At 37.5% G+C, this 21,716-nt stretch overlaps 1 protein-coding gene across 2 annotated transcripts in view; it reads left to right on the top strand.

The window, feature by feature from the left end:
• The window catches only part of LOC113044866 (protein kinase C beta type-like), a 109,870-nt gene that overhangs the window by 82,980 nt on the left and 5,174 nt on the right, over positions 1–21,716 (top strand). Inside the window, exons 16-17 of one of the 2 annotated variants that reach the window (XM_026204991.1) lie at positions 6,580–6,720; positions 17,480–19,585. In XM_026204991.1, the coding sequence (XP_026060776.1) occupies positions 6,580–6,720; positions 17,480–17,638 (300 nt within the window). In that variant the 3' untranslated portion in view covers positions 17,639–19,585. Of the gene's footprint in view, positions 1–6,579; positions 6,721–17,479; positions 19,586–21,716 lie in introns of those variants that run through there. The other variant, XM_026204992.1, reaches the window with a different exon arrangement.

Genomic DNA, 21,716 nt, shown 5'->3' with positions numbered 1-21,716 from the left:
CAAAAAATCTGGTAGCTTATCTTAACCCCCCGCGCTTAGTCACATCCAAGACAGCATCATCTTTTCTAGATTTTGGCCAAATGTAGGCTAAAAAACAAAAGAAAAAAATCTATGAACACTTTAAAGACTTTAAAGTATCTTTTTAAGATTAAAAATGCTTATATAAGACTGTGTTTTGAGAGTAAAAAAAACTCTTGAACAGCAAATCAACATATTATAGTGATTTCTGAAAGATCATGTGACACTGAAGACGGAAAATTCAGCTTTGCCATACCAGGAACCAATTATATTTTCAAATATTTCAACATAGAAAATATTTATTTTAAATTGTTGTAACATTGTTATAGCATTTCAGTAGCATATTTATTGTATTTTGAGCAAATAAATGCATCATTGGAAAGTAAAACAGACTTCTTTCAAAAACATAAAAAATCATTACCATTGGGACTGGCATTAGTTTTATTTTATCAGAAAACATGCCGCCTTTTAAGGAGAGAAAGATGCAGCAAAATGGTGTATTTATAACACCTACCAACAGGGTCATGCTAACAAATCATTACTTGTCCTGAGCTACTGTAAGTGGCTTCCAATGAAAAAAGTAAAAAGTAAAAAAAAGGAACAGCAGTGGTCATTGCAGTTTGCTCTCAGCAGCTTTGAAAAAATACCACAGCCTCTGACCTATCCTATCAATAATGACGTAAAGGCTCTTTTAAAAAGGCTCTCTCCATGTCTATCTTCCATTCACTCTGTCTTTTGTTATAACGAGGGCAGTACTGCTTCAGACTCGAGTGCTGGGAAGAGAAGCAGCGCGTACACATGATTTTATTCTTTATTTGAGAGATCTTCTCTCCTGCAGATAAAAACACACAAACACACGGCCTTAGACAGCACTTAGTTGGAATGCCAATGACTCCTGGCTGTGTGCAGGACCCAGGAGCTCAGCACTGTTAGTTGCCAGCTTTTACTGGAGCATGGCTAGGCTGGTTTTGAATGGATGAATGTTTTTTTTAGAGTTTGTTTGTTTGTATGTGTTTTTTTTTTTTTTTGCCATAGCAAAACAAGACAAAAGCCGCAGAATGACTGGGGCATCTTAGTCAATAGTATAATGTATTCCCTAAAAAAGGGCTTGAAAGGGAGCTGTCTTTTATTTGCTTATTCTTTGCATGTTTCTGTTCTTTCTACTTGTCACTGCTGTGCCAGAGTGGAGCATATGGCTTCTGAGAACGGGAGAAAAAAGCTTTGTAGAAGAATGAAAGCCAGGCTTGTGCGTGGGTTACATTCTTAGGCCCAATCCCAATTCTATTTTATACCCCTTCACCTACACCTTCGCCTTGTCCCTTGAGTGTCAAGGGGTAGGGGTGTAAATATTCCCCTAAAAATTGGGAAACCACTACTATTTGTCACACTTCATACTTCATACTATCATACAAGTCTAGCTCCTACAATACACACACCCATACTCTGTGCTTGCAGTGGGCCGTTACTTAGCCTTTAGAGTACCTGCACTTTTTAGTGCATTCCGGCGCTCCTGACATGTTGCCAGTACTCAGAGTAAAAGTGTCTGGGTCTGCTGGGTGATTATATGACCCCATATATGATTAGAAAGAACACTATATAAATCACACTACCAGGCGGGATCACCTCTTCATCTCAACCCAGCACATGAATGGATGCAAGCGGATTGTGTGTGGAGCGTGAGAGCATATCATGGGAGGCGTAGAATAATAATTATTACTAATTTGAATCTGTACTTTATAATGAAAATAATATCTTAAAATGAAAAGAAACAGGCTTTTGTGATCACATCATTTTAAAGTTAAAGATTTTCTTTTGCATTGTGGCGTTATTGTCAGTTTCCCTGTTTTCATTACCATGATGCAAAAAAACAAAACAAATAATTGCATTTTTAAGTGTTTTATTGCCCAAGTTCACATAATGAAAAAAATATACATTATTTCAAATATACAGTACATTGTTTATACATCATGGGAGTATTTGTTGTGCTGCGTAACATTGTGCTAAAGCATTACGTAGATATATGTGTAATATATGTGTAATTACCAGTATTACAGAGGACGACTACAGTAATATATATGTACAATAAAGCTGCTAGATTTGGCATGCAAATAAAGTCTCAACCCATAGAAATTGTACAGAAAGCATAATTTAATTTGACTTTTTCCCATTTGATTTTGGGTTGAAATGTGACAAGTCAGTTTTCGCTGGACTTTGATGCTCTTCTAGCTAGCATGCTGCCTGGTGACCCACTTTGTTAAAGTTAGGACAATGGAAATCTTTGTTATTGGGAGGACAACCAGTTCTGGAATATAGAGAGATGTGAGAGCAGGTGTATCCAGAGGGACCTGCACACTAATACATTCATGCTAATGTGAACATTAAATAATAAATCAACCCTCTGTGTTTAGAATCTGAATGCTAACCCTCTTTGACTGGCTTCATGAAAATGCAGCATGCTGCTGGGTAAAGCATGATACACAAAAGCCCCCTTCCCCTCCTCCCTCTGTTCCCTCCTCCTGCCTCTCTTTTCTCCATCCTTTCGTTTTTGATCTATTTTCCAAAATAGATATAGACCCTCGTCCCTTCTGCTTGACTTATCCTGCCTCTGTCTTCTCCTCAGTTTGTCTGCAGAGCTCATTGTCTTGATGAGTTCAGTCTCATAAGATCTGCTGTAAGTGCTTGCAAAACTTCTCTGATAGCTTAATTCTGCAGTTCAGGAAGTGTGTCAGATCCTGGAGGCCTCTTTCCTCAACAATCTCCTAAAATAGAGCAGGAATACTAAATGAATTCTTGGCATTTAAGACCGATTGGAAAATCCTGTAAGTTTGGACGGCACGGCTTTAGGCGAGGGGCGCTGCCACCCGCCCTGCCGGGAAAGCGACAATGGAGCCATGCAATATAAATGAGGTATTTCCCTTAACCAAGCGGATCAATCGTTCTTCCAGCACAGTAATTGAATGATTAATTTAGTCTGGCCTTGTGACTTTCAGAGGACAGATGGATAAATTGAACCTGTCGTAATCAAAATGTTGATGCCTTATTCTGCCATAAAAAAGCAGAAGAAATCCTCCCCTTCGCTTCTGTAGAGCCTGGGGTTTTAGTTTTAGGGGATGTAGGCTTTTATGCTCAGAACATCAGCTGAGGCAATATTCATTTGTGACGCTTGCATCGACAGATTGCAGAGAACAGCACAGTGAGTGTATTAACCCTTTAAGCCCTGAGGGCATTTTTGCCTCACTAAAGTTGATGTTTTTTTCTGAGTGACATACACAAAAGTAATGGCTCATATCTTGAAGACCGTAGCAAGGAGAGTCAAAAGGTTGCTATCGTTTGATATTTCATTTGGACATTCTCTTGCTAAGAAATAGCTTACCAAGGTACCATGGTAATACCACGACAGTCTTAAATGGCAAATTAATTCCGTGAACATTTATTACCATTGTATACACTATAAAATGTGGGTTCGGTAAGAATGTTTTATTGTTTTTTAAAGAATGTCTTGATACTCATTAAGTATTCATTGGATCAAAATTACCATAAAAACAGTAATATTGTTACAATTCATAAGAACCACTTTCTATTGTAATGTATTTTAAAATATAATTTATTCTTTTGAATTTTCAGCAGCCATTACTCCAGTCTTCAGTGTCACATGATCCTTCAGAAATCATTCTGATATGCTGATTTGATGCTTAAGAAACATTTATTATCGTTATCAGTGTAGAAAACAGTTATTTTTTTCAATTCAATTTAATTTCAATTTTTTTTATATTTTGTGGAAACATTTCTGACAATTTTATCAGGATTCTTTGATGAAAGTTCAAAAGAACAGCATTTATTTGAAATCGTTTGTAACATTATATCATAATATTGACAATATTATATGTGCTCTGTAACTTTTGATCAATGTAATCCTAATTTAATTCTTGATGAACAAAAGTATACATTTCTTTAAAAAAAACTAAAAACAAATTCCTAATCCCAAATGAAGAAAAACAAGTGTTCCTCTACTTGAGACAGTAGAGAATGGCATAGTAACACCAATGCCTTGAGTTCAATTCCCAGGTAATTCACTGATAAAATGTGTTTGAATGCAATGCAAAGATAAAAGTGTCTGTTAGTGCATAAAGGTTCAGACCATAATTATGCTATGGGACCATCACTGCACATTTTGGCAAGTACAGATAAAAAGCTCACTGCATTTTGAAACACAGCATCTGAGGATGCTAAAGAAGCTGAAAGCTGCTGGATGCGTTTAAGGACTCGTTTAATGAAGCTGACAGAGGCAGAGGATGGCGTACTGCAGGAAGTGCTCGTGCAGCAGCAGTAACAGCAGATATGTGCTACTGCGGTGCTCTGAGTGCTAATTGAAGAGTATTATCAGTGTTGATGGAGTGTACAGCTCTGATATGGGAGGATTAAAGTGGGATGCTGTGGTTCTTTGATATGGAACACAGCCCAGCACACCACCGAGAGAGGCTTGGGACGCACGCCTGATACAGACTGATACCCCATGACTAAGGCCAATCTAGAGCTCGCACACAGACTCTCGCTCACTTTCTTTCTCCGTCTCCTTTCCTCTTTCTCTTTGCATATGCTTTATTGTGTAAGAGCCTGTAACCATACACTAACAGTGCAATGGTATCTCAAACCATCTGTCAAGCCATCTGAGTGTAGAACATGGTGCACGTAGCTAATTTAAAAGAGGAGACAGATCTTTTGTCTTTTTATTTGTGCTGTTTATTGAGTTTGCCTCATTAAGTAGAAGACACTGCTGGAATCTGCCATTTACATCATTCACATTCTCAAGTGAGGAGAATGCACCTTGCGTCCAATAATGCAATAAAAAAAAACTTCCAGTTTTTCCATCTAAAAAAAATAATAAGTAAAACCATATTTTTTGGGATAGTTGTTTGCAGATTTTGTAGATTTATAATATTTTATTGGTGTGCATTTAATGACACCGACTGGAGTTTTATACACGCATCATTATGTGTTACCTAGCAACAAGGATGTTTGATTGGTTATTGCAACAAGTATGAGCACCCGAATGGTTTACTCTAAAAAGTCTCCTACCCCCCAGAATAGCCATGGAAGTTCAATAAACATTTATTTTAAGATTCACCCTGCGGTCATGAATCATCTTAGGTTTGTTTGACAGGACAGTGATGAGGCATGAATTCCCATAGGTGTCTATGGCTGTCTGTCTTTCATGTAGCCAACCAAGCCACCGCCACTAACTCCGAGTTAAAGTTTAAGAGCATCAGTGCTGAATTCTCTGAAGAGCACTCCTGCCACACTTGTGTGTAGTGAGCTGAAGAGGGTCAGGAGGGAGAGATAAAGCAATTGACTTGACTCCGATGCTGCAGGTCACTTGTGTTTTTGGCTCCGTTCGGCCTCTAGAGCCTCTCCTGAATCATGCTGTCAGATTACACTGAAGCGCTGACGTTCAGAGCAGGACAGCTGTGAAATATGAGCAGTCAGCTGTACAGAAACAGAAACATGCTGAAATTGATGGATGGATGGATGGATGGACGGATAAACAGACAGATGGAAGGAACATAGATAATTAGATATGATGAATGGATGGATGAATGAATGGGTAGGTGGATAGATAGATGGCCTGTGCTGTACACATTAATGATGACAATGATGACAAAGCTTCAGAGGGCAGTGGAGCACACAGCTCTTTGCAAGCGCCATCAGGTGCCAGAAGGCATGGAGGGTCAGGGTTTGCCAGGGCAGACAAGTCCTTTCCTGATACAGTGAGGGTTAAGGCTCAGAGTCAGCGGAGACCTTCATCTCCCCCCTCCTCCACCACCTCCACCTATGCCTTACAAAAGCCTGGAAGACTTTCTCTGCTGCCATCAATTTTTCATGCGCACTGAGGCGCTGAAGAAAAAGCGGCGAGTTGTTGAGCTTTTCCCCTCGCCTAATCTCTCCTACACACGCTAAAGTCACTCACTGGAATAAAATAGCCAAACGATTTTGTTATATTCAACATAGCATGTTCTGCTGGGGAATAAAACAGCTGTTGGTGAAGGGGAAAAAGAGAGAGAAAGGGGTGTGCGGAGGAAGTTGTGCTGAAACGGCAAAGTAAAAATTATTTGACCTTAAAAAAAAATAAATGTAATGACATTCTCATTTTTCTGTGGATTTAGTTTTACCCCCTCCAGGAATGTTAATGCATTTTTGACCCATAAAAGAAAATGATTGAGCAAACACTACTGAAGTATGGCAAGCAGGCACCCTGGCTGTATTTTAAACTTAATATTTGGGTTCTTAGTGTGACACATTAATGTAGTGTACACTTGTATATTATTTACAATATATTCATGAAAAAATTATACATAAATTCTGTAACAACGTGGAAACTAATATTGCTCATCCTGTAATGTAAGGCAAATCTGTTGTCCGAAAATATAGATGATATGCTATTAATTGTGATTAACTTGATTCATTATTCTGTGTATTATGCATTTATTTAGAATTTTTTATCGATTGACAGCCATACTAAATACCAGTGGTCCTCTCACCGTTATGTTGTCCTCTCTGTTTCAGTTGATGACCAAACACCCAGGCAAGCGTCTGGGCTGCGGTCCCGAGGGTGAGCGAGACATCAGGGAACACGGCTTTTTCCGTTACATGGATTGGGAGAAGCTGGAGAACAAAGAAGTTCAGCCACCATTTAAACCAAAAGCCGTAAGTCAAGCCAGCCACCTCACCTCTATCACACACACATATTCTCTCTCTCTAACTTGCATTCACTCCTTGCGTGTTGCTATAAACCCTGGTGGTTATTTCAGACTTGAGTCTAAATTTGAGTTTCATTGTCTTTCTATTTTTTTTTCAGCCCGATACGTAACACATAATGCATGACATGATTTATCAAAAAAAGACACCATTGCATCGACATACTTTGTTGCTTCTGGAAAAACATTCCTGTCAACAAACATAACCCTTCTGTTATTCTTAATCCTATATGAATTCTTCATTTACCTTAACACTAACCCTCACCACTATTTCTAATCCAACCTCAACCTCACTTGATTCCATCTATTTAAACTGAATTATAATTTGAATTTCAGGAAGTAGAATTGAAATGGAATTCAATTCCAAAAATACAACTGCTATTGGTGTAATTTGTTATACATTTCTTAGTATGAATTGCTCATTATCATGTTCATACAACATACAGGATATTTCTAGAAATATTAAATGATGGACAGGTGTTTGAAATGTCAACTGTAAACACTTACATATATGTTTATATGTTCATCGTTATATTAAATAAATAAACTTTCATTTAATTCACTTTTATTTTTTATGGCGAAAGAGCATCTTTTCTAGAACACTACCGTTTCTACAATATTATATAAATATGTTATAGTAGTCAAAATAGTCAAAAGATTGGTAATTTGAGGTAAGTAGTGGTGGGCTTATTTATTTTTGTTTGTTTTTAATGGCAACATTAAGATCTGTTTAGTTATTTACATAAAGTTGGTAGACATTAGAAAAAGTAAAATGAATTTCAGTGATTCAGTTAGCATTGTTGCTCATTAATTATGTAATCATTTAGGTTTTGTCACCAAATGTGTATTATTTATTGTATAGTTATAAGTGAAATTCAACACACTATTGTTTCATTGAATTGCAACAGTAAATCCTTCATGTCATTCAAAATCATTTTTTCTTAAATTCTGAATTCCACCCAACCCTGCAGTCTAGAAACCCAATCTTAAAGCAAGAGGGCTGTGATTGGTTAATAGGAATGTTGTCTCAGGACCAGCAAAGGATGTTGATCCAGGATAATGACTTTCTTGTGTAAATCACATTAAGCGACCTGTAACAGCTCAAGCTCAAGCTGGCCGACTGGACATAGTTTTTGAAGACAGTGTCAAACTAGTCAAATTCTGCTGTACTGTGTTACAGAAGACAAGCCAAACTTTCAGGGCTGTGGAGAGCAGTAGGTATAATGAAGTATCTTTATGTCCTTCTTAAAGCCCGTCGGCGAGTGTCTGTTGAGCTAGTTAGTTTTTTTGGTGTGTTCCTCACGTTGGCAGCAGTTTGCAGAAGTCTGTCGGCGAGAGTGAGTGTGTTAAATGATATTTTCATAAAAACATGAGTTATCAACATAACTGATATTCAAAATGGTAAGCATGTGCATCTTTGTTTACGTTTTGTATATCTGCAAATATCTCGTATATCCTTGTTTCGGTTTCTCCTTTTAAAAATAACAAATATATATATACAATTGATAGCTGCTGATATAGACAGCTATAAATCCTCTCACAGGGGCACTGAACACATGTGTTAGTTTGTAGTCGGCTGTAGTCAAGCACAGCTTCTTGGTCTTAAGCTGCTGAAGCAAGGTCAGCTTGGTGTATCTCTACACACCACAGCAAGAGGCACAGTAGCATCTTAGCCGTGTCAGAAGTGTGTGCGCCAGGGCTCCGGCCGAGCTGAGATGTGTTGTTTGTCAGCCTCAGTCAGAACCTTAATGAGTACAGCTTCTCTTGCGTCTCTTTGTGTGTGTGTGTGTGTGTGTGTGAGAGAGAGAGAGAGAGAGAGAGAGCGCTGTCAGATGGAGCAGGCAGTGTCCAGGCAGTACTGTGCTGCATACTGCGTCCCTCCACACTGACCCTCCTGACCTCCCGCTCGGACTTAGACTGGCCTGTTAAACATGATCTTCTTCCTGCAGCGCCTCCCTGGTGTTGAGGTCTGGGTGAATTCATTGAGATCAGATTGTCTAGTTGATTTTAGAAAACCGAGTTCATTGCTGCCGTTTACTTCATCTTCACCATAAAATATTAAGATTTACTTTTTTCCTTTTAAGATTTTTTTTTTTACTTGTAGTTGAAGTGGCAGAGGCAAAATGTGTAATTTCTGCACCACTAGTGTCACTAAACAGAATAGTAAAAACTATGTTTTCAAACAGGTTTCCAATGTTTCGGGTTTCAAACACGTTTTCATTGGTTGAGAAAATGTTTTTGACATGAATCATGGTTCTTGCTTGTCTCATAATCAGTTGTAACACAATGCTACCATATATTGTAATTCAGTAAAAAAAAAAAAATATTTTACAATATTTTCTAAGATAATTTAAAGGAATAGTTCACCCAAATGTTTTTATTATTTTCTCTCAGGCCATCCAAGATGTAGATGAGTTTGTTTCCTCTTTGGAACAGATTTGGAGAAATTTAGCATTACTTCACTTGATCACCTATGGATCCTCTGCAGTGAATGGGTGCCATCAGAATGAGAGTTCAGAAAGCTCATAAAAACTTGTTTGGAGTACACCTCTCCAGTCCATCAGCTAGCATCTTGTGAAGATCAAGTGCAATAAAGAAGTCAATCGAGACATTTTCAGACCATTGCTTCCAGCAAAAATATGAGTCCTTTCTCCATAATAATGCTTTCTCCAGTGAAAACATCATGTCATCTGAATCAGGAGAGAAATATGCACACATCAAGCACTATTTACAAGCGAAAACACACAGATTTACACTTCACAAGATATGATGGACTAGACTTACTTGAAGATTATTGTGATGTTTTTCACAGTTGTTTGGACTCTCATTCTGATGGCACCCATTCACTGCATAGGATCATTGGTGAGCAAGTGTGTCAGTTCCTGAAATTCTGTAAGTCTGTTCCCAGTTTTCAGGCTTACTTATGCTGTGAAACAGCAGTGAGGTACATTAGCTCACTGTTCAGGTGTGTGTGATTAGGAGTGTTCATGTGGTGTTGGCTGCCTGTGCAGCAGCAGATGGATGTTTGTGTGCTGGTGTCATTAGCTGAGCAGAAAGACGGATGATTTTTAGACCCTCTTCGTGACGATGGCCACATGCTTGATGGACATTCAAATAACTCTGATTTACAAACTCAGGCAATTATGATCTAAATGAGACTCACGTTGTCTCATTCGGAGACCAAAAAATTATGCAGACATTAGCTCTATTCCAAAACTTAGTAACAGGCATTCGTGGGCAGCATTTTAAGGTGTCATAAGCACGGTCCAAAGTCAAGAGCAATACCAGAATGCTCTGCAACCAGCATGATTAAAAAACAACGTGTTTTACCAAAGTGCTACACAAGCATAATCAATAAAAGAAAAACACAAGACCAAAACAATCATCTATCATATTGTGATAAATGCCAAAGACTAGATTTAAAAGCAGAAAGTGTTTGGACCTGCCTAACATGGAGGAGCAGATTATTCCAGATATTTGGAGCTGCCACTGCAAAGGCACGGTTCCCCCTACTCTTCTACCAAAAGTAAATGCTCAGAGTGCTTTTGATGGATTACGCAACTGTATTAAATCATAAAGATATCTTGGTGCCAGTCCATTTAGAGAATTAAATAGTAAAACTAAACTTAAAATCCATTATAAAATGAACAGGAAGCCAGTGAAGGGAGGCCAGAATTGCTGTAATATGTTGTCGCTTACCTTTAATGTATATAATAATTACAAATTTTATGTTATGGATACACTGAAATTTCTGCCCAATACATGTCGTTGTTTTCATGCTATGACACCTTTTTATGAGCCCCAGTAAAATATTGCTGTGCCCCACTAAAAATATTACTGATAAATCCTTGATCTAACAGCCCAACTGTTTTGCAGGAATGTCAAAAATAGTTTGCGATTCAGTTTGATTCATTAAAGTACTTTATTTAACAGAATCATTTGCTGTGATTTCTCACCATAACAGTATCCAATAAAGCCAATATTAAAAACTCTGTTTTATCTAGGGCTGTGCAATTAATCTAAAAAATGATTTGATTTCAATTTTGGCCTCCAATGATTATGAAAATACAATAATCGATATAAAACGATTATTGTGCCCCATTCCGCCCCCTTTTGCAGCGCTGCGATTTCGTTTATGCATAAAATCCCAATTTCCCGTGCAAATCAATAAAATCATGTAACGTGACATTTGGGGACCTGCTTGATTTATCAAAGTATATTTATTCATGTTTTTAAAAGCGTGAAAGAGAACTTGTGCTGCTCCTTACGAAGAGATATACTGTAGCCTCCATGCGGCTCTTGAAGTGACAGCGGGCTATTTTTTATTTTACATTTGATTATTCATTTCTGTAGGAGGTTGTACAACGCTACATGAACCTTTTCATATAAACTGCAATAAATACACATCAGAGCCAAACTAAAACTGAAATGAGACTTTAAATAGTATAGTGAATAAAAGAAATAATCATACTGCTTGATTCTTGCATAAAAAAACATTAAAGCACAGTTTGTTTCATGTGTATCTTTTTATTTTGTTGTATTTGATTTTATTGCTGACAGTTTAATTATTTTCAATAATTTTGAGGACTTTTTTAGTTTGTTTGAAATTCCGCTGGCCTCTGCAATGTAGATGTCGTAGCAACCTTATTTACAGGAAACAGATATTTGATATTTATCACTATATTTTAAATAAATCACTCGTATAAAGTTTTGGTCATATGGCTTCCTCATAATCGTGTTAAATTATCGTAATTACAATATAGACCAAAATAACCGTGATTTTTGATTTTTTGCCATAATTGAGCAGCCCTAATTTTGTACCAAATATTTTAAATAAAAATGTCAGTGATGTTATGAATTTAGGCATCCAAACAAACTAATATACAGTGTGAAATATTAATTTTGGAATTTTGGGTTGAAATCAGGTGGGAAATTAAAAAAATCAATAATAATAATAATAAGTTTAAATCAGCTAATTATGGCAGACATAATATACAAAATATAAGCATCCAAATAAGCTTATAATAAAAAATAAATAAATAAAAATTACACAGAAAATACAATAAGGAGGCAGCCTATGTAAGTAGGGAAGCTAACTAGGTATGGTTTTCAAAGCTATTATGTGCGTTGAAGATCCAGAACCAGTAATTAAAGAGTTGAATGCAGAGGCTGGTCAGTGAGGACAGTTCCCTAGAATCTGCCCCATTCCTCCTTGCCCAGATCTCACTTTGCTGGGAAACACGGTAGTCTGACATAGGATTTGGAAGGCATGTACCTCTACACATCACAGCCTGCGGCTCTGAAATTAAGCATGACAGCACTGTCTGGCAAGGGATCACTGCGATGTGGTGGATTAGGGAATCGGACCAAGGGGATGCGAAGAGGGACGCAGGCCTCGAAACATCAGAGTGACTATACAGCTCAGGTTTGGAGCAGAACGAGGGGAGGGCTGCCATACGGAGCTCTTCATTTCTCTGCTGGTGCTGGTGAATTATCTGGTGGCAGGTGAGAAGTGAAGTTGATTTGTTGCTTGGGATGCACGCCAGCTCTAGGTGGAACGCCTCTGGCTCTATCTGCAGCAGATGGACTGTTGTTGCCTGTGCGGTACAAGACTGCCAGCGGTGGCTCGCGTGTGCTAGCCATGGGAGGCCGGCTCTCTGAATGCTGACAGTCTCTTTGCTGCCAGCACCGCTCACTCTCACTTCCTGTATGTCACCCGGCACGTTCTGTATGTCAGGGAAGATTGGACACAGTCATCTTAACCTCACCCTTTCATTTACACACACTGTCCATCATGCTCCGCTCATGCTGGAACAGAGGAGTGATGGGTGGAGGTGAAAAGGAATCAAAGCCAGGTGAGGAGAGTGACAGATTCATCATGAAAAGTCAGGTTATACCAGAAGGCTTCCATGCTAGTAAATACTGGTGTTGATTTTGATGATCACCAGTAAAAATGCAGAAAGAAGAAAAAACAGTAAAAAAGCGGTTTCATGGAGTGAGAAGATAGTGCTGTTCTTTTCTGTACAGTGAAAGTAAAAGTGAAAGAGAGGAAATGCAGTTGTGCTCCAAAAAAAAAAATTTTTTGCATTATTCCAGTATGTGAGGTTAGACATCAGTGGTTATTTATAATCTTCAGTGATCGATATGGTTATTTTTGGAAGAATATTCCTAACCCAATTTGTATTGCTAGCTTTAAATACATTTCAAAGCTTTTAACAAATAGAATCTAATTTTAAGGAATTTGTTTTAGATACAATTAGATAGACATAACTTTTAAAACTATAATTTTTCTGTCAATTAAAATATCATTCATAATTCTAAAATTAGCTTAATTATAATTTTGATTCAGTTTATATTTATATATTTTATTTATGTTTTTCTATCATCAAACAGTCCTGAAAAAAATGTATCATCGTTTACACAAAAACATTAAGCAGCATAACTGTTGTTAACATTGATTATAATAACAAATGTTCCCGAGCATCGGCTCTGCATATTAGAATAATATCTGAAGGATCATATGACACTAAAGACTGGAGTAATAACTGCTGAAAATTCAGCTTTGAATCACAAGAATAAATTACACGTTCATTATATTAAATCTGAAAACAGTTATTTAGAATTGTAATAATATTTTACAATATTACCGCAACCTTGGTGAATGTAAACTAGCATTAATTTAAAATAAAAATAAAATGTGTGTGTGCATATGTGATGTCTGGTTGCTCTATAGAAGACTGTGACTGTAACAAGTGTACTATAAATGGCTGTTGATAAAAGCATCATGGGGCATGGGACTCCATTCAGGCTTTGCCCAGAGTGAAGGTTGGAGAGCATGTCGTAGTCAGAAATGACAACAGTGTTCTGTGTTGGCTTGATGCTCCAAAGCTTTTGCTTTAAAGAGTATTAGGACCCACTTTATATTAAGTGGCCTTAACTACTATGTACTTACATTTTAATTAATAATTTAGTACAATGTATATACATGTACACATGTACAATAAGTACATACATGTACAATAAGTACATACATGATTTTACATTGTACTTACATTTAAAAAAAAAACTACATGTAATTACATCTGTTGACCCATACTTTACACCTTAACCCACCCTTAAACTTACCCATACCTCCAACCCTCTCCCTAACCTTACCCCTACCTCCAACCCTCTCCCTAACCTTACCCCTATCCCACCTCAATAGCAGCAAAAGTGTTTTACAATACAATATGAACACAATAAGTACATTGAACTTATTTATTATGTAAGTACATAGTAGTTAAGGCCACCTAATATAAATTGGGACCGAATATTATTCTCCCTTTCATTCCCTCTCTCTTCATCCACATCCACAGTCACTCAGAGATATGAGCAAGCTGAAGGAAAACAGTGTGTGTCAGAGAGAAGGTCTGCGTCACTGAGCGATGGACACTTGTGTGAGAGAGAGAGTTGTAAATGGGCTTTGTTTAACAGCAGTCTTCAGACAAGCCGCTTGTCAAATGTGTGTCTTTAATAGCAAGGACTGTTAACAGTAAATGTGGCCCCCTGATGATAATGACTGTGGACAGGTGATTTTAAGAGTACACCAAAAAGCTTTTCCCTCAATTTTCAGGGGCTGACGAGAGACGGGTTCTCAGTGGGTTCACTTGCCTAGATGGCATAGGGCACGTATATGGCGGCAAGTGGGCAGATCCATAAGTCGCAACCTCCCCTGATCACGTTTGGAAATACTAATGCATCTGAGGCGGGATGATAGGGGTCAGGTGGTACAGAGGTACACAGATGCTGCGTGGAGTGATTTAATGGTTCCCACACACAGATGTTATGCCTCAGTGCTCTCACTGTCTGTCACTCTCTGCATGTGTGTGTGTGTGTGTGTGTGTGTGTGTGTGCGTGGCTGTTTAGTATTTAGAGGTAGCGAGTGAACTTGCCAAGAAAGTTTGAACTTTGATTGCATCTCGTCTTTTTTAAGATGCATTGGTTGTAAATCGTTCACATGGTAGTCAGATGCCTCTTGCTGAAAATGCAGAGCCAGATCTAAAGCTATTGTGTTTGCTGCCAGGTACAGCTAAGGATTCTGGGCTAATGGTACAGTCAAGAAAATGAGGTCATTTCATGCTGTATGGGGCTTTTAAAGGCTCAAGCTTTTGTTGGGCTGCCCAGTGGCGTAAGGAGGGTTTATTTGAAGGGTTTTGGACTTACTAATGCTTCTGTTTACCTAGAATTCAGGTACAGGCTTATTTAAGGATGAGATAAGCGATCATTTAACTTTTTTTTGCAATCTTATTTTTAAATATGTATGTAAATGTGTGTAATGTATATACATAAGAATATAAGTAATTAGTAGCACAACTGTCAATAGTAAGACATGACAAATCTCAACATATTAGAATGACTTCTGAAGGATCGTGTGACACTGAAAACTGGAGCAAAGGTGCCGAAAATTTTGCTTTATCATCACACCAACAAGATAAACTGTAAAATATAATTGAAAACAGTTATTTTAAATGATAATAATATAACAGTTTTTTGTTCAAATAATTGTGGCCTTGATAAGCATAGGAGACTTTTTTCAGAAACATTATTAAAATCTTATCTTCTGAACGGTAGTCTATGTCTCACACTGAGGTGAGACGTGAGCACATTGGATTAATTATGATTTATTCACATTAGTTCTTGCACCACCTGTGGAATTAATCAATTGTGCATAATTGCCTATTGCATAAGCTTGTGATTTTGTCCTGTGCAGTGGGTCTGTATATAATATGTTTGATCCATGCACATAATATCTGATCTACAATACTGGTGTTGATTTTTCACTAATGACTGCATAGTATTACAGTATATCACAAAATATGCGTTCACAATATGTTGTTATTAAATAATGCAGGTGTTGAACTGTGACACATGGATTGTAATATGCATCATATCGTGAGCTGTCTCGGCTCTAATTTTTCACCACTTGCCAGATTTTTCCTCTTTCACTGTGGCTGCTCCGACAGCATTGTTTGCCAGAGGTGAGGAGGCAGAGATATCTCAACATGGGCCAGAGGTAGAGAACTGGCCAGGTTTGGAATATTCAGATGTTTTGACTTTGCTTGAGTCCTGTTCATGAATATTACATAACGGGCTGCAAAAGGTGAGTTTTGATATCTTACTGAACTGCCACTGAACAATGCTCTCCATGTAAAGGTGTCCGCATGTGTGAACGGTGCAAAGGGTTTCAGTCTCATTTACAGATTCACTTGCGTGGGCTAACCAGTTTCTTACCATTATGATGCGTGAGCTATTTAAATGTCACTGGAACATTGGAATTTCAAAAGCTGACATTTGAAATGAAGCGTATTTGTTTGTGGTGGCATTAATGCTGCTGCTGTTGTTGTTGTTGTTGTTTTAAAAAGCATCATGAAAGACACCCTAACATGCCATTGACATCTGGAACATATTTCTGCATCAGTATGAGTGTTAAGGTCTCACACGTCTCCATGAATTCGTATTTTCCAAGTTAACACCCAATGCCATGATGGAAAGACCAGCTTTAGGCTTTTTCCAATTCGAATTATGTGTGGACCAGTGAAAAAAATGCTGGTCATTGTGCTTCATTAGATCCAGACCAGATCTAGACCAGATCAGTTTACCTAAAAGGTTTAATTCTGTTATCATTTCATATTTTTTTCTTTTTTGTGGAATGCATAAGAATTTTGAATAATGTTCTGTTTGCTATTTTCAATGCTATTGCAGTGAAAGGTGACTGAATCTTGAAGCTTTGGGAAAAAATTAAAAATGCAAAAGCACCATAAATAATATACGACCCATGCACTATATTACATATGGCTTCGGATGCAGTATGATGGCTTGATGAACAGACTGAAGTCATCACTGATAATCTTCCACTCCAGTGAGCTGGTAACCACTGCAAACAGATATTTGAGTCAGTGAGCCTGTCAGTTTTCTACTGTCCTCTATTTTCTTCAAAAATAAATAAAATATCTGACTGAAATGATTATTTATATATGAATCAGACATCATTGCTTCGAATCATTGCAATGAAGTCAAGATTTTCAGTGAATAATGGGTTCATATGCGATTGCGTTCATATGGCTTTAAAGTCACTGAAGTTGTATGGATCACGTGTATGATTATTTTATGGTGCTTTTGTTTTATTGTTTTATTGGGGGTTTTTTTTATTTTTTTTATTTTTATATATAGCTTTGGAATTACATCATCATGACAGACTTCTATTTTTTTGGGTATACTATTATAAATAAAGATTCTTTTTTGGCATTTATGATTCCATGAATTACCTTTAACATCCATGGAAGCTTTCCATTGCACAAAATGTAAATTTTAGTTGAAAAAGTTAGTCATTTACAAAAAAAATATATTATTTTAAGATCTGTCCACTAAAAAGTTCTTTGGGGAAAATGGTTCTTCTATGGAATCCCTTTGAAAATCCCCTTTTGGAACCTTTATTTTTAAGAGTTTAAAGTGTAGGGGCCTACAGTATGCTGGTCTGTTCAACAGGATATTCATTCATGTATTCAGTACTGCTGTTCAGTAATCTACAGCACCTGTCACAGCCCTTACATTCACATCCATTCCCATTCTTTTATTTGTTCTCTTTTTTACGTTCTGCTTTTGTCTTTATGACCATGTTCATCATCCCCCATCCATTACATGCCTCTCTTGTTCTTCTCTCCCTCCTGCAGTGTGGCCGGGACGCAGAGAACTTTGACCGCTTTTTCACTCGCCATCCACCGGTTCTCACCCCTCCAGACCAGGAGGTCATCATGAATCTCGACCAAGACGAGTTTGAGGGCTTTTCCTTCATAAACCCTGAATACCCTGCCATGGAAGCCCAGAGTTAAGGGCGACCCTCTAAAACTAACCCAACCCTCCATCTAACCCCCTCTTCATCACACCTCTTCGTTTATGTATCATACACTCCGCAAAACGGGCGTGTGTATGTATATAAACAGCCATGCACTGAAACTAAACCATCAATATACATATGCATGCGAAACTTTGATATTCCTAGATTAGCCTGAAGATCGCTGCGACTTTCACAACATCCCATTGAGTGTATCCATGCTGGAGGAACGTTCAGATCTAAAGGCTGTCTTTATACTATTTGTACTCTACAGCTTTCCGGAATGTGGTGTGTATTGCATAGCTCTCTTTTTAACTGTCCTCAGATATGTGTGTTTCGGGCAGCTTCGGTGTTCAGATTCAGCCATTTGCACTAAAGGTGCATGAATCGCATATGACATGCATAATGGCTATCGTCGCTCTCCTTTTAAAGCCTGTGACCATGATATTCTGCTAATTTTATAGTCAAACCATTTTGCCTGTTTCAGAAAGAATGCAAACTCAAAAGGTTTTTGCATGACGTTTTGCCTGAACTTTTATGATACATATGTCATTAGTTAGCTCTGTAGTGAACCTTAGGCTTGTTTTAATCTCTGACGTGCATTGTACAGACAAGTACATAACACAAATTGACCAAAGTTTTTCTCTCTTTTTTTTTTTTTTTGGAAGCATGAGTAAATCTGACTTTTTAGGATGCTTTTATCCGGTTTGCGTGTATGTATGTATGGGCCAATAGAGCTTAATGGTTGTGCCTGATTGTGGTAGTGATCTGCTTTTTTTGCCTGATCATCTTACACCATCATCAAACATTCACCCATGTGCAGGAAGCATGACTCCTGTGATGGTTCCCGTTGACTCTTCCTTGTTTAACGCTTGACTTCTGCTTAAAGGTCAGCCGGATTTTATCGAGAGGTATTTGACAGGCACATTAAATATCACCTACCTCCTGCTTGAGACAATTACAGTTAGAGACAGGACAAGAGAACAAGTGCTAATATCAGAAATGAACTAGCGTTGAAGCCAATAACCTTTAAAAGACCCATCGGCCATATATTACTGTTAGATATGTATGTTTTTTTAATGGGTACGATCTGAAATCTCCAAGAACCATTTTTCAACAATATTGGGGTTTACGAAGACAAAGATATGAGTAGTCACCCATGGGGAATATCTCAGAATTATATCCTGGATTTCATCGAAGAGCTTGTGTATGAGCAAATTAATCTAGTTGGGATGCATTGATACAGCTTCACTTCACTTGAATGATTCCATCTTGAAGCTTATCAATAGAGACCCGCCGCATTATATTATGCTGAAACTTGGTACGTGAAAAACCTGAAAGAATACCGCAGCGTTTAAAGGCGAGGAGAAGAACAGGATATAAAGACGACAAATAATTTGCAGCACAATTAGACGGTGTGGCTTTGGAAATAAAACATTTCAAGCATGTAAACATTGCTCATAGGTGACAATAGGGGTCCGTTGAAGCTATCTGTTGTTGTGTTAATTGGTACACCACAGGCTGGTCAGTGCATTAATACGGTGTCATAATTGAAATTACATGATACGATACGATACGATTGATACGACAGTAGATCTAGAAACGTGAGCACTGTTTATGTTGGTGGTAACAGCAGCGAAGTCCCTGTGTGGAACAGATACCGTATCACTAAATGGAACTGGAAAGGCCACAAGAGCCACACATCTACAGAAACGGGTCAGATCTTCTCAGACATCAGAGTTCCCGGAGCGGTTATCCGTGCTGACTAGCGGCCAGTGGCTTTTATTGGAAACCACTGGGGCTTCATATCATATCTTCATCATAGGATTTCAGGGAAGGGATAACCTCTCTAAAATGGCTTCTCATATGAGGCTTCCAGATATGTTGTAGAAAAATGTTGTTTGCCGGATAAGACACTTTTGGTTAAAACAAAATCAAAATACAACAAATAAAATGTTCATTTGTCATTTCTGCCAAAAATATAGCAAGCAGTTTAGTGTAGGGCTATGACATATTTTTTAAGTGTCTTAAAATAATATAAGCAAATAAAATGTATAAAATGTGTCAAATGTTCTTGAATGTTATGAATTCTATGTGGTCAGTATTGTAGATAAAAAGAAAAGAAAAAAGGGGATTTTTGTGTTTTCTATACCATAAATGTGTATAGAAGCTCTGTGCATGAATTACAGAGAACTATAATGTTTTAGGAAGTGCTCTTGACCTTTCTGTGTGCTTTGCTTCATACATCCTCAATGCTTTTCTTGTGCCAAAGTATTTTCTACAACAAAAAAAACAAAACAAAAAAACACACAAGTATGCATTTAAATAAAACTTGAAAAATCAATTTGTTTGGTTTTGCGTTGTTTCCCTTACTGCACTTTTTTTTTTAGTGTGTATAACCTTGAAATTCAAGCATACCTGCAATATGAACTCTGGAAACACAAAAGATGGTTTTCTTTTCTAAAACCCTGATGTGACATTTTATTCAATCACATATATCATTATTTGTATGTGTTTCTGAACCGCATGGCAGAGGAAGTCTTGTCAATTTGCTTATAGCATCGCTGTATAAAACCAACTTGGACGGTGCGCAGCACGTGCCCACGCTAAGCTCTGCATATTTCATGCCTGCCACTTAACATGAGAACATTTCATCCTGTTCCACCACCATTCAGCCAATTACATATAGGAAGAACATACATAGGTGTGGGTGAAAACTAGAGAGATGCTTTATATGCCTTATTAAACGTGCTGCTCGCATTCATTGTGAAAATTGGAGTGCTGGTTGGCCTGCTTATGTAAGTAGCACCGTAAAAATCAGCATAGGAGTCTCAGAAATCTTTCAAACTAGTTTTTGCATATATGCAGTACACAGTTGAGTCTGGCGCTCAAGTATAAGATTATTAATTAATTCTGAATGTCGCAGCCTCAAATTAAACGAGTCGGTTAGCACAAAGTGTGTGCGGCTTATCAGTTGAAAACAGGTCAGCGTTTGATACTGCTGTTCTCTTCTTGCGCTGACATCAGCTCGCTGCTAATCCGCTCCTGTATAGAAAGCTCTGTGCCTTAGTATCGCACAAAATTACAGAATCACGATCGGAATTAAAGCCTGGCAAGTTGAACACCTTGGATTTAAAACAGGGTGTCTCTCATCTTTTCTCTCTTTCCAGAGAGCTTTTTATTATTATTATTATTATTATCGTTCCCTTCTGGTATTTTGGTACAGCATGCATCTCGAACCCTATCTCTGTTATATGAAACCATGGGCGATAAATTCAGATGGACTCTGCTGAAAAACGTCTCATCGTGATATTTTCAATGTGCCGAAATCCCTTGTTCCTCCATAATCCACCACTATCTTATGTCCACGTGTATCATAGCCTGTTTATGGGAACTGAACTGCTCAGTGCGCCCGTGCCAATCTCATCTTGTCAAACAGACCTGTATCTAATCAACACAGAATGGCACTGGCCTGCATCAGCATGGCAAGCTAGCATGGATATTCCTGTCAACTGAGACCATTTTGGACCATCATTCATCTCTAATTAGTGTCATTTATCATTTAGTGACGCTTCAGGATGACAAATATTTTGTTGGATGTTCTTTTTACGCTCTTTGATCTGTTATATCCATTCTGATGTTTACACATTTTTTCAGTTCCTGGTACCCAGCACTACACCTGTGCCAGCATACCTCTAATGGTCAATTGCCAATTTAGGTATCTTAAAGTGGATTTATGAGTGATGTGAATTGTAATGTAATATTTTAGGGCTTTGAAGACTATGATATAAGTGAAAATATTTTTTATTTAACCTAAAAATAGTGTAAAATTGTATTTTTGTTGTTTGTTTGCTTTTTTATGCCATTCAATATATTATATTATATACATTCTACTATAATATTTTTTTATATATTTTTTGGTATATTATTAATGCATTTAAGTTTTAAAATTCTGAAACTTGATACTAGATTAATTTTTAATTTAATTATTTATATATTTCCTGATTACAATTTTTTATTTAAATATTTTTCTATTTTATTAGAATTAGATGTTTTTTATTGTTATATTATTCATC

The sequence above is a fragment of the Carassius auratus genome, chromosome 3 (assembly GCF_003368295.1).
Source record: "Carassius auratus strain Wakin chromosome 3, ASM336829v1, whole genome shotgun sequence".
Lineage (NCBI taxonomy): Eukaryota > Metazoa > Chordata > Actinopteri > Cypriniformes > Cyprinidae > Carassius > Carassius auratus.
The sequence above is the reverse complement of the archived record's forward strand: the minus strand, read 5'-3'. Positions and strand labels throughout refer to the sequence as shown.